Raw genomic sequence first — 16163 nt, 5'->3', positions numbered from 1 at the left:
TTTTAAATTAAAAAAAATGAAACAGGAAATTATAACCAGAACAGAGTATTTAGAACAACTCTTAAAAATTACTCGAATCAAAAACTCAATCGAAGAAAAAAAATACAGAGAATATGAACACTTAAACGATTTTTTACTTCATAACCCAAGTTTTTTAGAGGGTTTCATTTCTCTTAATCCAACTTTATTCCAGCTACATGGAATTGACCAAAATTTTAAAAATAGTGGTAGTTCAAGTAAAGAATCAATGACAACAGCAACATCTAAAACAATCAACTCTGCAATTGCAACCAATGATTCACCCTCTTCGGTATCACCATCACCTTCATCACCATCTCCGTCTCGATCATCACCATCAATATCTCGAACGTCATCATCATCTTCATCATCATTATTATCATCACTACCAACATCTATACCATCCACTACACCTATTTCCAAATCATCAGCACTCAACTTAAAAATATTTAGTTCAAGTAAATTTGACGAGTTTCTTTCAAATGTTCCAACCATTTCAAATGATAAAGAAAATTCATTTTCAGATTATTTTTTAAATTTATTGGATACAAATGGTATACCTATAGAGGAGAAATATAAAATGCTAATTGATTTTTTATCACCAGAGAATCTAGTTAACTTTTCACCAGCAAACTTAAAGAAACTACTATTGAAAGTTTTCGATTTACGCCAAAAGAGTGGTTATTTTAATCCAGATTGCTTAAGAGTAATGTTGATCGTTGTAGAACAGTTTCAACTAAAAATGCAAAATCACAAAAAGAAATTAATGAAGATTGTATCATTAAAAGACAAATATGGTTTAGATATACCCGATTCAGAGTTGGTTAAAAAATTTAAAAAATATGGTTTTCAAAATTCAGATATCATTAATTCAGATCCGATTACAAGACTAATATACGGAATCTCTAGAATCCATGAAAAATTCAACTCTTCAAACGTGATTGATGATGAATTCGAAAGTTATTTTCAAGAAGTTGATCAAAGAGAAACCGAAAATAATGTTGTCGAGCAATTGCAAAAGGAACAAAAAGAAAAAGTTTTATTAGAAATCAAAAATTTAAACCAACAACAAGTAAATAATCAATATATAGATCCTCAGACATCAAAATTATCAAAAAATGGTTCGAAAATACAATCTTTATCAAAGAGTTGGGAAAATAAAGATCCAAGAGAAATTTTTAATTTAGTTGAGGTACCAATTTTAGAGGAAGAAGATGATCAAAAAGTTATAAGAGATAATTGGGATGATTCAGATATAGAAGAGGATGAATTTAATAGGTTAAATAAAAAAAGAGACGACGAAGAAGAAGAAAATAAAAATGAATTTATAAATAGAAATAGTAGTAGTAATGGTAATGATAATGGTAATGGTAATGGTAATAATAATGGGAATAATAATAATAATAATAATAATAATAATAATAATAATAATAATAATAATAATAATAATTATAGTGGTAATTTAATAGATACAAGTGGTTTTTATTTTAGTAATTTTGGAGCATTTGGAGCATTTGGAAAGTTTAATAGTTTTTTAAAATTTAGTTCAAATCAAAATTTTAACCCATTTAGTAATCAAGTAATTCAAAATTTAAATGATAGTACAAATATAACACTAATGGACCACCCAATTGAATCAGTCGATAGCATAGCAACCAAAAATGATATATTAGATAAACTTGGGACCTTTGTTTCTCCAGCATTTTTTTATGTAGATGTTCCATGCCCAAATAATTTAACAGCATATCAAAAGTTTTTATATTATCAAACAAAGATGACCCTATCAAACAATGTAAATGTAGAATATGATGCCGATCTGCAACAATATCAAAAAGAAATAAATCAATTAAACCAAATAAAATATTTAGATACATTTGATAATGGTGTGTTTGATTACAACTATTCAAAAAATTCAAGAATACTTACAAATTCAATTACCTTCCTGGGTTTGGGTGATTCATATTATTACTATATATTTCCTTTACTTTTACCGGATAATTTGGTAAATTAATAAAGAAAAATAAAACATAAAAAAATAAATAGATATTTTTTTTTTTTTTTTTTAAAAATTAAAGATACAGTTTATTATTATTATTTATTTACTACTTTTTTTTGGGCAGGGGATGGTATACTTCGTTGAATTGTTTATTGTTGTGGTTGTGGTTGTGGTTGTTGTGGTTGTGGTTGTTGTTGGAGTAGTTTGAGGGTGTTGGTTTTGTAACTCTTTAATTTTTTCCATTTTTTTGATATAGTTAAAATCTATCAGTTTAAAACCTATGCACTCCAAGGGACAGTGGAGATTTGAATTGGAAGTATTATCATGATTTTTTAATTTAGCAACAATATCAGGAAGGAGGGGTTCTATTGGACCTTTTAGATACTCCTTTATAATACTAACCAATTTTCTCGTTAGATATGAATTCCCATTTTCAAAAAAGGCATGCTCTTTTGGATTGGTTGGGGTTAAAACTGCTACTCCCTATTAAAAATAAAAATAAATTAGAATTTAATATTTAATTATTCTTTAAACAATTTAACTTACTGCTGGGTAGTTTGGAACCCAATCTTTTCTTTCAGTGTTTTTTTTTTTTACAACTCTGCAGCAATCACCGATAAAAACAATTTTAATAAACTCCTTTGAGTTATTATTTTTAAAAATTATTTCTTTTTTTACTATTTCCAACACAGAGTCCTCCATTAGTTTCTTAATATTTTCTTTCTTTTCTTTTTTTCCTAAAAGTTCTGTCCTTCTTTCTTCACTATTATTTTCATTTAAAGACACTTCCAATAATTTTATTGTTGTTTCTAAGCTGCCAATATGATAGAATAGGAAGTTTTTATACATCAAAACTATATCCCCATAATTTTCTTTATTTTCTTCCAATCTTTTACAAATATCTTTTAAATATATTATTTTATTCTTAATTGAAAGTTTGGTATAACTACACACAGAATTTCCTTCTTCTACCACTTTATTTTTATTTTTATTTTTGTATTTATCAATTTCAAAAATCAATTTTTCTGCATCAACTTTAATTGAATATAGATAATCCTTTTTAAGATCTCTCTTTATTTCATCCTTTAGTTTATATAATAAATGGGCAAAATAGTTTATTGATATAACACCTTTTCTATCTTCTGTATGGATACACTGAAAACCTAACAATTAAAAAGTTAAAATGTGTTTAAGTTTATATCATAGTAGTTTATTTTATTATATTTTACCATTGGAATCAATAAACCCATGTCCAGTACAATAAATAACGATATCCATTATTACCCCTTCTTCAGTAAAATATGAGTTTTTTATTTCATTATAGTACCCTAAAATAAATTCTTCAAAACTTGATTTTATGTTTTTTTTTGTAACATCCCGATCCAGGATTTTAATATAAAATTGAAGTTGTTCAAAGATCTCTTTTATAGAAAGAATATCTTTTTTAGTGGCATCTATACAATTATTCGGATCATTAGGGTATGTACAACCAAATCCATAACATAGTTTTATAACCGACCCCATTTTTTGATTGTTTAAATATTTAAAATGATATAACAAAATTTTTTTTTTGTAATTATAGAAAAAAAAAAAATTAAAATAAAAAAGAAAATATAAATGAGGCATTTATTTTATTAGTTATTATACATTTTATTGTTTATTGGCAAAATTGTGTGGTATGTTTCACATAAATATTGTATTTTTTTTATTAATATATAGAAAATTTTTTTAATTTTATTTTCAATATATAACATCATAAATAGTAACATTTTTAAAAACAAAAAAAAAAAAAAATAAGAATAAAAAAAAAAATGAAGGGGGAATGTTTGGTTATAATGTGTGTTTGTGTGTGTTAATGTGTGTTAATGTGTTTTATAAATTTCTTAGAACTTAAAATTACCCAATAGAAATCAATTTTTTTATCTAATTACAGTTTAAAAAAATAAAGAAATAAACAAAAATAAATTTATAACAATAATAATAATAATAGTTATCTACCACATAGTGTCTAAACTCTTTATTTGCACCATTGAAACAGTCTATTGTTAAGAATCAACACTAACTAGTGTTCGTTAAAGAACAATTCAAAATAAAATATAAAACAATAGTTTTTACAAAAAATAAATAAATAAAAACTACTTATTATCAATGTTAAAAAGTACAAACCTTTTCTAAATTTCCAATGTTTTTATTTATTTCACACCAAATCTTTTTTAAAAAAAAAACAAAAACAAAAATAAAAATAAAAATAAAATAATACAATATAAAATTAAATTTTTAAAATTTAAACAAATTGAGAATTTAATATCTATGTAAAAATCAATAAAAATTTATATAACAATTGTTTTTTAATTAAACTGATCATAATTCTTCTTGATAACTTTATTTAAAATTGTTCTATTTTATTTTATTTTTTTATTTTATTTTTTCATTTTATTTTATTTTTTCATTTTATTTTTTTATTTTATTTTATTTTTATACATCTTTAAATTCGTTAATTCTATGTTGACTTCTTTGGAATTGATTGTTAATAAACAACCAATCATTTAATTTATTTTCTGTGGATTTTAAGTAAATATATGGAACTAATAAGGGTATTGGATTGTTTGCAAATAATAAAACATTCATATAGTAATAACCTTTTTTCATTGGACATTCGATACTATCGCTTACCATAATTTGTGTAACTTTATTAAAATCGAAACTTGTATTTAACTCCATTCTATTTATTATTTTATTGTCTTCTTTAACTATACCTGCATTTTTAACATCTACCAAAATTGATTTTGAACCTAAACTAATAATACGTTTCTAAAAAATAAAATAATAACATAAGTATTTTTTATAGAGTTGTTGCTGTTGTAATAATAATTGCAAGATAATAGATTGTTTTTACTTTTTCATTATTTACTTGTTCTTTCATCCATGCTACGACTTTTTTTTCAATAACGTCATCAAATTCACCTTTTTTATTTTCTGTTACAATTTCGCCCAATCCAACTCTTGATACTATAGTTTCTTCTGCTGTATTGGTTTCTTCAATTTTAGGTTCTTCGGCAGCTGTAGTTGTGGTAGTATTTATTGGTGTTGTTTCTGACATTTTTTTAACAAATAAATCTTTTTTTTAAAAAATATAAATAAAATAAAAAAAAAAAAATTTTAAAAAATAAAAATTAAAAATTTAAAAAATAAAAAAAACGAAAAACTATTTTTAAAAGGTTATTTATTAATTGTTTTTTTTTTTTTGTTTTATTTTTTTTATTTTTTTTATATCTATATCAAACAATTTATTTATTTCACCAAATTTAATTTCCGCACACGCACTGAAATGTGAAATTTGATTTTAAAACCATCATCAAATTTAAATAATATTTCAAACCAGGATCCAACAACAATTTTATTTTTCAAAAAAAAATTTTATTTTTTTTTTATTTTTTTATTTTTTTATTATTTTTTTAAAACCTCCAATTCCATTAGATTTTTTTTTATTTTTTTTTTTTTTTTCACCATCCACTATTATCAATACCCTTTGTACAATTATAAAAAAATGAATTTCAAATTCTTATTAGTTATTTTCCTTTTAATCTCAACTTGTTTTGTTTCAACTAAAGCTTTAAATGTTGATCCAGTTGAACCAGAAATCCAACCAACCCCAAGATCACTTGGTTTTGGTTATGATGATTGGACCGATGCGTAAGTACCAACTTTCATTAGTTTATAAAATAAATAAATACTAATTAATCCTATTATTATTATTATTTTAAAATAGTTGCAAAGCTCTTGGTAAAGATATTGCTCTCTGTTTAGTTTATATCCAACACTGCCAATTCTGTAAGTATCACAAATTTTTTAAATTTCAAAAAAAAAAAATACTAATATTTTTTTTAACAATAAACAGCCAAAGGTCACTGCAAAGCTTGGTAATTTATTAATAAAATAAATAAATTATATTCATTCTAAGCAATATATAAAATTTTAATTTTAATTTTTATTTATTTTTTTTCTTAAAATTTATTTTATTGTTTTTGTAAGTTTAATAATAATAATAGATAAAAGGAGGGAATATCTAAATATTAATATCTAAAGCAATAGAATTCATTTGATGGGTTGATTTTTGAATAGTATGAGGTTTTCTGGACGTTTAATATTATTAAAAAAATTGGGGATTTTGATTTTTTAAATATATTAAATTAAAAATATAGTTTTTTAGTTTTAATTGATTTTAAAATAATTAAATTAAACTTCTTTCTTTTCTAAAATAATAATTATTATTTATAATGATTATTTTTTGTGTATTTTTTTTTTTTATGGTTTTTACCTTTTTTATTTTTTAATTTTTTTTTGAAATTTAAAAAAAAAAATTTTTTAATTTTTTTTAATTTTTTTTCATGTGTTTTAATTAATTTCTTTTTATATTTTTTTTTATAATATTAATGGTTTGTATATAAAAAAGTGAGGTAAAAAACTATTGGTTCGTTAATTTTTTTGTATTTTATTATCATTAGTTTTATATTTTACAATAGAAAAATCCCGAAAAAAATTATGATTTATCAGTTTTTGATATTTTTTTTTTTTCACAAAATTTGTTTTTATTAATTAATTAGAATCTCTTCATAGCTCCAGTAAATTTTTTACGGTGTTGTGCACATGTCTTTTTTTTTTTTTTTTCCAATAATAAATTTTTAATATCTTATAATATTTGTTGTTGGTGGATGTTTTCAGTTTTTTCACACAGTTTTACACCCACACACCCACACATTTAAAAAAAAAAAAAGCTTTTTTTGTAAAATGGTAGAGCTCTCTTCTAAATAATGATATTTCAACATTTTATTAAAGAGGATGCAACCATTTATAATAAAATGGTTTTTTTTTTTTTAATATTTTAATAATAAAATATAATATATTAAAAAAAAAAAAAAAAATCATTTCTTTTTTTATCATACAATAATTTCATAATCATTTTTAAAAATAATAAAGTTATTCATTATAGTTCAAATAAATAATAATTTATATAAATAAAATAAAAAAAAAAAAATGAATAAAATAATAACTTTGTTTTTAATTTTATTATTAGTTAATATTTCGATTGCCGCAAAAAGAAGAGTAGTTAAAACTTATAATGACCCAGAATTAGTATTCACACCAAAAGGTTTGTACAAATAAATCGATCAATACATTAATTATTATTTTCATTTTATTAATATTTTTAAATTGATTATAGGTGCTATTAGAGGTATTGTACATGATACTCATCGTGTTTTCTATGGTGTTCCATTTGCTAAACCACCAATTAATGCTTTAAGATGGGAAAACCCAGTTGAAGCTAAAGATTGGAGATATATAAAAAGTGCTACTCAACAAAAACCAGAATGTGCTCAAAGATGTAATCTTGGTGATGGTGCTTGCTCTGAAGTTGGTACATCAGAAGATTGTTTATATCTTGATGTATTTACACCAAGAAATGCAAATCCAGAATCTAAATTACCAGTTATTGTCTTTATTCCAGGTGGTGCTTTCTCAGTAGGTAGTGGTGCAGTTCCACTTTACGATGCTTCTAAATTTGCCAACTCATCAGTTATTTTCGTTAATACCAACTACAGACTAGGTGTATTTGGTTTCTTAGGAACTGTAAGTTATTATTATTTTATTTATTGTTTGTAAACATTATAATGTTTAAAATACTAATTATAAAAATTAATAATAGGATTTATTAAGCGGTAACTTTGGATTTTTAGATCAAATTAAAGCATTAGAGTGGGTCCATAATAATATCGAGTCATTTGGAGGTGATAAAGCACAAGTCACAATTTACGGACAATCAGCAGGTAGTTTCTCAGTTGCAACACATCTTGTTTCACCATATTCAAAACCATATTTCCAAGCTGCTATTCTTTCATCAACTCCATTGACAATTGGCTTAAAAGATAAATCTACTGCCAGAGGTTTCGCTACCAGATTCGCAAATAAAGTAGGTTGCTCAAATGTTGAAGATATTGATTGCCTCCGTAGTAAAACAATGGATGAAGTTTTAGAAGCTCAAGAACAAGTTAAATTACAACTCGGTGATAAGATATTGGATGCTTTTACAATCTGGTCACCTGTAGTCGATGGGGATGTTATTCCAAAACAACCATTAACCGCTATTAAAGATGGTGAAACCCATAGTGTTCCAACTATAATAGGTGACGTTCAAGATGAAGGTATTCTTTTCGTATACTTGGCATTCAAAAAGAAAGTTAGTCCACTCCTTTACCCAGGCTATCTCTCTTCAATGTTCCCACTTACATGGGGTAGAGTTCTTCTTAAGTACCCTGCTTCTGGTACCGATGCCAGACCAGCATTAGCAAGAGTTATCAATGACTATTTATTCCGTTGTTCCGGTAGATATCATGTAAATAAATTAGTTGCAAAACAAATCAGTGAAAGCTCTCCATTAGTTTATCATTACCAATACAATCATGTAAAATCAATTGGTCATTCATTTGAACCATGCAATGGTCATGTTTGTCATGGAACCGAGTTAAGTCTCTTTTTTAATAGTTTCAACATGGTTAACGAAGATCTCGAAGATGTTGAAGTCGATCTCGCCGAATCACTCAATAACTATATTGTTAACTTTGCCAAAACCCATAATCCAAATCAAGGTGACCTCGATACACCACTTGTTTGGGAGCCAGTTTCAAAATCAAAAAATAGAACTTTAGTCATTCAAGATGGTTTCGAATTATTAGACAAAACTACAGTAGATCCAAAATGTGATTTATTCGATTCACTTTCATACAGAGGCTACACAAAAAATAAATAATATAAAAAAAATAATAATTAATAGTATTAATTTAATACAATAAAAATTAATAACAGTTCCGAAAGATAAATTTATAATTTTAAATTTATCTACTAACTATAGTTCAATTAAATATAGTTAGATTTGTGTCGTTTCATATTTTATTGTGAGTTTTTATTTTTTAAAATTTTTTTTTTTTATGAATTTGTCTTTTGATAATTTTTTTACATCACCACCTTTAAAAATTTTTGAACATGATCATGAGCGAGGTGTTCACTATTTAATTTATATTAATTAAAATCTCGTTGGAGCCCCAATAATTTTTTTTTTTTTTCTAAATATTTAAATTTTTTTTTTTTTTTTTTTTTTACAAAATTTTTTTTTTTTTTTCATAAAAAGTAAAATTATAATTGGTTAAATTTCAAATTATATCTCTTTCCCCATTATAAAAAAAAAAAAACAACATCAACACTCAACTTTAATGTAATTTTTTAATAACTACATTTCTTTGCTTATAGATTTAAATACTCAATAACAATTTTAATTGCAATAAAAAAAAATATGTAGATAAAAAAAAAAAAAAAAAAAAAAAACCACCATATAAAAATACCCCCCACATACACGCTGCACACCACATGCGCCTACTAAACCACCTTCAAACCTCTCTAATCAAACCTTTTTTCACCCTTTTAAATTCAATCACGTTCATGCAAATTTAAACTATTTATTTTAAAAAGTATTTTTTTTGTAATTTTTGGTGGTGTTGATTTTATATATTTGATTTTTTAATGTTGATTTTTCCGTAAAAATAGGGGGTTTAACAAAATTTTAATATTATATTTTACAAGTAATTGGTTTTTTTTTCAAAAACAAAAAATCAACATTATCAAACATGGATATTTCCACCAAATTAAGAAGCTATTATAAACTACCATATTTTTTTTTTTTTTTTTTAATAATATTTTAAAAATTATATAATTTTTTTTCAATATAAATACCACACAATTTTTTTAGAAAATGAATTCATTATTTTATTGTTATTCAATATAATTTATATAAATATTTATATAAATAATATATATATAAAAATGAATAAAATTTTAACCTTTGTTTTTATCTTATTATTAATTAATGTTACATTAGCCAGAAGAAGATCACATTTTACCAAAACTGATTCCAGTATAGTATTCACACCAAAAGGTATGTATTAATAATAATTACTATAATTGTTTTCTATATAATCAATTACTAACATTATAATATATTAAATTGATTATAGGTGCTTTAAATGGTCTCGTTAAGGATACTCATCGTGTTTTCTATGGTGTTCCATTTGCTCAACCACCAGTAGATGATTATAGATGGATTGATCCAATTGATGTTAAAGAATGGAAACACATTAGAGATGCCACCCAACAAAAACCAGAATGTGCTCAAAGATGTACTCTTGGTGAAGGTGCTTGCTCTCCACTTGGTCCATCAGAAGATTGCTTATATCTTGATGTATTTACACCAAGAAATGCAAATCCAGAATCTAAATTACCAGTTATTGTCTTTATTCCAGGTGGTGCTTTCTCAGTAGGTAGTGGTGCAGTTCCACTTTACGATGCTTCTAAATTTGCCAACTCATCAGTTATTTTCGTTATACCAACTACAGACTAGGTGTATTTGGTTTCTTAGGAACTGTAAGTTATTTTTATTTTTTTTATTGTTTGTAAATTTTAAAATTTTTAAAATACTAATTATAAAAATGAATAATAGGATTTATTAAGCGGTAACTTTGGATTTTTAGATCAAATTAAAGCATTAGAGTGGGTTAATCAAAACATCGAGGCATTTGGAGGTGATAAAACAAAAGTTACAATTTATGGACAATCAGCAGGTGCTTTCTCAGTTGCAACACATCTTGTTTCACCATATTCAAAACCATATTTCCAAGCTGCTATTCTTTCATCAACTCCATTAACTCTTGGTGTCAAAGAAAAATCAATTGCTAGAGGTTTCGCCAAAAGATTCAATAAACATCTCGGATGTCCAGATGTTGATGATTTAGAATGTCTCCGTAGTAAATCAATGGATGAAGTTTTAGAGGCTCAATCAAAAGTTAAATACAATATGCTTTTGGGTGATAATATTTTAGATGCTTTTACCATCTGGTCCCCAATTCTTGATGGAAATGTTATTCCAAAACAACCATTAACTGCCATTAAAGATGGTGAAACCCACGATGTCCCAACTATTATTGGTGATGTTAAAGATGAAGGTATTATTTTCATAAATCTTGCATTCCCAAATGGTCTTAGCCAATTGATCTATAACACAACTGTTGGTCTCTTATTCCCAGGTAATAAAAATAACATCCTTTCTTTATACCCTGGTCAAGCAGGTGATTCAAGCGCTGCTTGTTCAAATTTAATGAACGACTATTTATTCCAATGTCCAGGTAGATATCATGTTAACCAATTAGTTGCAAAACATAACTCTCCAGTATACCACTATTATTACGCACATGTTAAATCAACTGGAGGTCCAGCTCCAATCTGCGATGGTAATGTTTGTCATGGTGAAGAATTGAGTCTCGTCTTTAACAGCTACGAACTTATGGATGAAGATCTTGATGACGATGAAATCGACATGGCTCAAACACTCAACAACTATATTGTAAACTTTGCTACAACTCACAATCCAAATCAAGGTATTAAAGTACCAACCTGGGAACCAGTTCTTTCAACCAAAAATAGAACATTAGTAATCGTCGATGATTTCCAATCATTAGATAAGACTTCAAACAATCCAAAATGCGACTTGTTAGATTCAACCTCATACAGAGGTTATACTAAAGTTGCTCAAAGATCAATTAAAAAATCAAATAATTAATTGTAAATAAATTATTTTAAATTTAACAATCTCAATTGATTGTTTTATATTTTATATTTTATTTTTTTATTATTTTTAATAAATGATAAAAATTATTGTCTATGCTATTTTCTATAAATCTATTATTTGTATTATAACAGTATATAGTTTTTAATGAATCTGGTATTGAGTTATATTTTAGTATTGGATTACCATCGCCTATAAATAAATATTTTACTGAATTGGGTAATGATCCCTCTTGAATCTCTCTATTATAATTGCTTTTAAATTGAATGGATTCGACTTTACCTGGGATTGAGTTGGGCACTAAATCATAATAATAGTTATAGAATACAATAGACTTTATTGTTGATGGTAAAGAGCCTTGAACTAATTGTTTTTTTAATGTTTCTGGGAAATTTATATTGGTGACTGATGGGGGTATTGATTCGATTTGTTTATAAAAATGTGGGTGAATTATTAAACTGTTGAAAGGAATAGCATCGATGGGTATTTCTGAACAATTGGTTTTATACTCGAGTGTTTTTAAAGACTTTGGTAATTCATTTGGTGATATATGGTGTTGATATGAACCCCCTAATCTTAAGAAGCAAAGGTTTGTTAAATGATTTCTTAAGAGATGGTTTAGTGGACTTCTAAAGCTTGAACCAAAAGAAAGATAGGTTAAACTGCTTGGCAATATGTATTCACCCTCTTCTTGTAGATCTTGATGGTAGTCATCACCGAATGACAAGTGCTCCAAAGTCTGGGGAAATGTGTAGGGAGCTATATTTTGATTAAAACCATTACCCAAAACAATCTTTTTAAGTTGCTTCAAAAACGATATTACCGGTATTTGTTGGTTATAAGATAGCCCAAACTCAATAGATTGTAAATTGTAAAGGCCATTGAAAATGGTTTTATCTTTAGAGTTAAATAAAAATGGTTGGTTATAGCTATTGCCAAATACAATTTCTTTTAAATTGCTGTAGCTATTATGAAAGTAAAAGTCGTCGTCTTGGTCATAGCATTCATTTGCATCAAAAAGTTGATTAAAGGAGTTGCCAAAACAGATGGATTCTACAGTATGTGGAAGCTGTTGTAATTCTATGCTTTGATTAAAATTATCACCCATATGAATACTCTTTAGACTATCAGTAGGTAAAAGATCGAATGAAAAGAACTCACAATTAAATGATGATCCCATATCAATGATCTCTAATGAATCTGGAAGCGAATTGGACGAAATGATATTATTGAACTTTTTACCCATATTTAAATAACGAAGGGATGATGCACTTTTAAACTGCTTGTATTCAATGGGCTGATTAAAGCTTTCAAAAGATAGTTCTTTTAAACTTGATGGCAAATATAATAAATTCATATTAAAATTGCCATTAAACTTTAAGCTTTCTAGGGTATCTGGAAGTAAACCTTCTATCTCTAATGGCTGATTAAACTTTAAACCAAACTCTAGATACTTTAACGGAACAACAGATAAAGAATTCTCTTCTATTTTTTGATTAAATGTGCTTCCAACATTCAAACTGGTGAGGTTACTTGGTAGAGAGTATGCGGTTATAGGCGAGTTAAAGTTGATACCTAAATGCAACGATTTTAAGTGGACCAATGGCTTTAAAGTTTTTAAAAAATAATTTTGATCAAAATGAATATCAATCTGTAAACACTCTATTCTAGATAAATCATAATTATTTAATGATGTTTTTAAATTACTGTATATAAAATTTTTAAAAATTTCGATTTTAATTATATTTTTTGGTAATTTAATTAAATTATTAATATTATTTCTATTATAACTATTATAATTTTCGTTGTTGATATTTTGTTTGGATAGTTGTTGTTCCTCTTCTCTTTTTTCTCCAATATCTAAAAATATATTATTCAAATAATTTTTAAATTGATAATTATCAAATTGTTTAATTGATCTAAATATTTTTTGAAACTGTCCATTATTGTAAATTCTTAAATAATAAAATATTATATTTAAAATATATTTATTTCTTTTTTTATTAATTGTAAAAAATGATAAAAATAAAATTAGAAATTTTTTTTTTTTTTTTTTTTTTTTTTTTTAATCATTTTTTATATATATTCTTACCCCCATACTTTAAAAAATAAATAACTATTATTATTATAAATAATCATTTTTTTAATAAATACTAAAGTATACCGTATACGATAATGATTTTTTTTTTTTTTTTTTTTTTTTTTTTGTTTTTTTTTTTTTGGATAAGATGGTGTTAGTTTTTGAAAAAAAATAAAATAAAATTAAAAAAAAATAAAAAATAAATGCTATAAGTTCGTGTAGGGTGTTGCTTTTACAAATCGATGGGATTTTAATAAGTCCAAAATGAAAAATAAAAAAATAAAATAAAAAAAAATTAAAAAATTTTTTTTCCGAAATTACTGGGTAATAATTAGGTTTCTGTTTTTTTATATTTTATTATATTTGATTAATGTTAAGAATTGAACTAAAATTATAATTATAATAAATGTATCTTATAACCTAAATAAATAAACATTATCTAAATGTTTAATGAAATTCAAATAAAAATAATAAATAATTTAAATTTTTTTATTTTTTATTTTTTTATTTTTTATTTTTTTTAATTTTTTTTTAATTTCTTTTTTTTTTTTTTTTTTTTTTTTTTTTTATTAAGAGATCTCTGCATGTTAATAATAAATAAATAATATAGTTTACATGGAAAATAATAATAATATATTCAATAGTTTGTTAAATGACTATTTTAATAGCAATGACAATAATAAACTTGATCAATTTATAGCACACCTATATAATAGCTCACATATAATTAATCCTGGCATTGGTAAAAGTCAACTTATTAGTTTAAAAAAGTATGTATTTAAATATATTTTTTTTAGGATTAAATTAAATATCATTTTCTAAACTATTTATAATTTTTTTTTTAAGAATTATTTTAAGTAATGAAAATAACCAAGAAAATGAAATCAAAATTGCTTCAAGGTATAGCAATTATTTAATAGATGCTTACGACGAAGGAGAATTAAAGTTATTAAAACTTTTAGAAAATTATTTATCATCAACAGTAATAGATAAAACCCAACCTGTGCATATAATAATATTCGAATCAATTTTAAATAACTTTAATCTTTTAAATAATGTAAGATATTATGATAGTTTTATAAAAAAAAAATAAAAAAAAAAAATATTAATAATAATTTATTTTTTAAGATTTTATCAAAACAAATCATTAAGGTAATAATGCAATATATCAAAAGATTAAATATTAATTATGAATCATATCAATTAGATACATTTTATTTATTATTTTCATTATTGCTATTACTTTCAAAAACAACCAAAACAGTATTAAATTTAGAAACAAATCAAGAGGATATACAAATAGAAAATGAAAATGATTTCGAAATAAACTCAATCTATTCATTTTTTCATTCACTTTACAAGTCACCATTCATTAAAAAAAAATTATATTCAGTTCCACATTCAATTTTAAGCACATACGACTTAAATTCCTTAAACGGACTATCATTTAGAGAATCATCAATAGAACTTAATGAATCAATCTTAGAGACCGATGAAAATGAAGTTTATTCATATAAAAAAGAGGATCCAGATGAAGAAGATATAGATGAAGAAAATAATGATAATCAACTCCTTTTGAAAAGTCAATTAGAAAATAAATTAGTTTATATATATTACTCCCCAAGTAATCCAAATCAAGAGAATGGTAACAATGGAGGTGACGATAATAATAATAATAATAATAACAATAATAATAATAATAATAATAATAATAATAATAATAATAATAATAATAATAATAATAATAATAATAATAATAATAATAATATACAAACTATAAATAATCCAATCCAATATATAATTTTAAAAGAATCAATATTTTTTAAAATTTCAAAAATTTTAATTAAATTAATCAAATTTAAAGAAAGAGAAAATAAAAAGAAATATCAACAAATATTTTTAGTATTAGTTTCTACCTTTGGATTCATTCAAAATGAAAATAAAGAAGAACTCAGAGCAATTCTATATGAAAGAGATGAAATTTTTCAAAGAACTTTTAATATTCAAGAAATTACAGGGGAGAAAGTTTATGATTTAAAAATTCAAATTGATAAATCAAAGTACTTATCATTAGTAGTGGATCCATTTTTAAATATTAGTGGCTTCAATTTATACAATTTTGTAGAATTTACAAATATTTTATTAAAAAGACTTTTATTTAGCAAAATCATTGAGCTGTGTGATCATCCAAACCTAGCCGCATACAACTCTTGGTGTTTTGGTGAATTTGAAGTATTCATTGGAAACAATTCAAAATTTTTCGGTTATATATTACCGGTCCATTATGACCATAGTTTAGCTACCGAGCCACATTTGAAGAAAGCTTTAGAGATATTGAAGGGTTTGAAGGAGTTTATACCGGGATTAAATCAATTATTACCAGTATTCTTCACAAAGGTATT

At 24.3% G+C, this 16163-nt stretch overlaps 6 protein-coding genes across 6 annotated transcripts; 3 read left to right on the top strand and 3 right to left on the bottom strand.

Annotated features, from left to right (window-relative positions):
* Positions 1 to 16: 16 nt before the first annotated feature.
* Positions 17 to 2029, top strand: DICPUDRAFT_80135 (uncharacterized protein; the record flags this gene model as incomplete). Its single annotated transcript, XM_003289324.1, has 1 exon — positions 17 to 2029. The coding sequence occupies one exon, from the start codon at positions 17 to 19 to the stop codon at positions 2027 to 2029; it is 2013 nt and encodes a 670-aa protein (XP_003289372.1).
* An 84-nt stretch (positions 2030 to 2113) lies between these two features.
* On the bottom strand, positions 2114 to 3538 carry DICPUDRAFT_80134 (uncharacterized protein; the record flags this gene model as incomplete). The annotated part of the gene is made up of 3 exons (XM_003289311.1): positions 2114 to 2497; positions 2561 to 3177; positions 3244 to 3538. The coding sequence occupies 3 exons, from the start codon at positions 3536 to 3538 to the stop codon at positions 2114 to 2116; spliced, it is 1296 nt and encodes a 431-aa protein (XP_003289359.1).
* Positions 3539 to 4489: 951 nt separating this feature from the next.
* On the bottom strand, positions 4490 to 4961 carry DICPUDRAFT_12102 (uncharacterized protein; the record flags this gene model as incomplete). The annotated part of the gene is made up of 2 exons (XM_003289310.2): positions 4490 to 4825; positions 4911 to 4961. Coding segments are annotated over 2 exons (387 nt in total), but the record flags the coding sequence as incomplete, so codon positions are not given.
* A 2087-nt stretch (positions 4962 to 7048) lies between these two features.
* Positions 7049 to 8860, top strand: DICPUDRAFT_98336 (uncharacterized protein; the record flags this gene model as incomplete). The annotated part of the gene is made up of 3 exons (XM_003289323.1): positions 7049 to 7163; positions 7236 to 7642; positions 7719 to 8860. 3 exons carry the CDS (start codon positions 7049 to 7051, stop codon positions 8817 to 8819), a joined length of 1623 nt encoding a protein of 540 aa, XP_003289371.1. The 3' UTR covers positions 8820 to 8860.
* A 1026-nt stretch (positions 8861 to 9886) lies between these two features.
* DICPUDRAFT_80131 (uncharacterized protein) lies at positions 9887 to 11675 on the top strand (the record flags this gene model as incomplete). The annotated part of the gene is made up of 3 exons (XM_003289322.1): positions 9887 to 9998; positions 10078 to 10376; positions 10560 to 11675. 3 exons carry the CDS (start codon positions 9887 to 9889, stop codon positions 11673 to 11675), a joined length of 1527 nt encoding a protein of 508 aa, XP_003289370.1.
* A 58-nt stretch (positions 11676 to 11733) lies between these two features.
* Positions 11734 to 13820, bottom strand: DICPUDRAFT_80130 (uncharacterized protein; the record flags this gene model as incomplete). The annotated part of the gene is made up of 2 exons (XM_003289309.1): positions 11734 to 13636; positions 13774 to 13820. The coding sequence occupies 2 exons, from the start codon at positions 13818 to 13820 to the stop codon at positions 11734 to 11736; spliced, it is 1950 nt and encodes a 649-aa protein (XP_003289357.1).
* Between the last annotated feature and the right edge of the window lie 2343 nt (positions 13821 to 16163).

This window comes from Dictyostelium purpureum, assembly GCF_000190715.1.
Source record: "Dictyostelium purpureum unplaced genomic scaffold DICPUscaffold_171, whole genome shotgun sequence".
In the NCBI taxonomy this organism is placed as follows: Eukaryota; Evosea; class Eumycetozoa; order Dictyosteliales; family Dictyosteliaceae; genus Dictyostelium; species Dictyostelium purpureum.
This window is presented reverse-complemented; position numbering and strand designations above follow the sequence as displayed.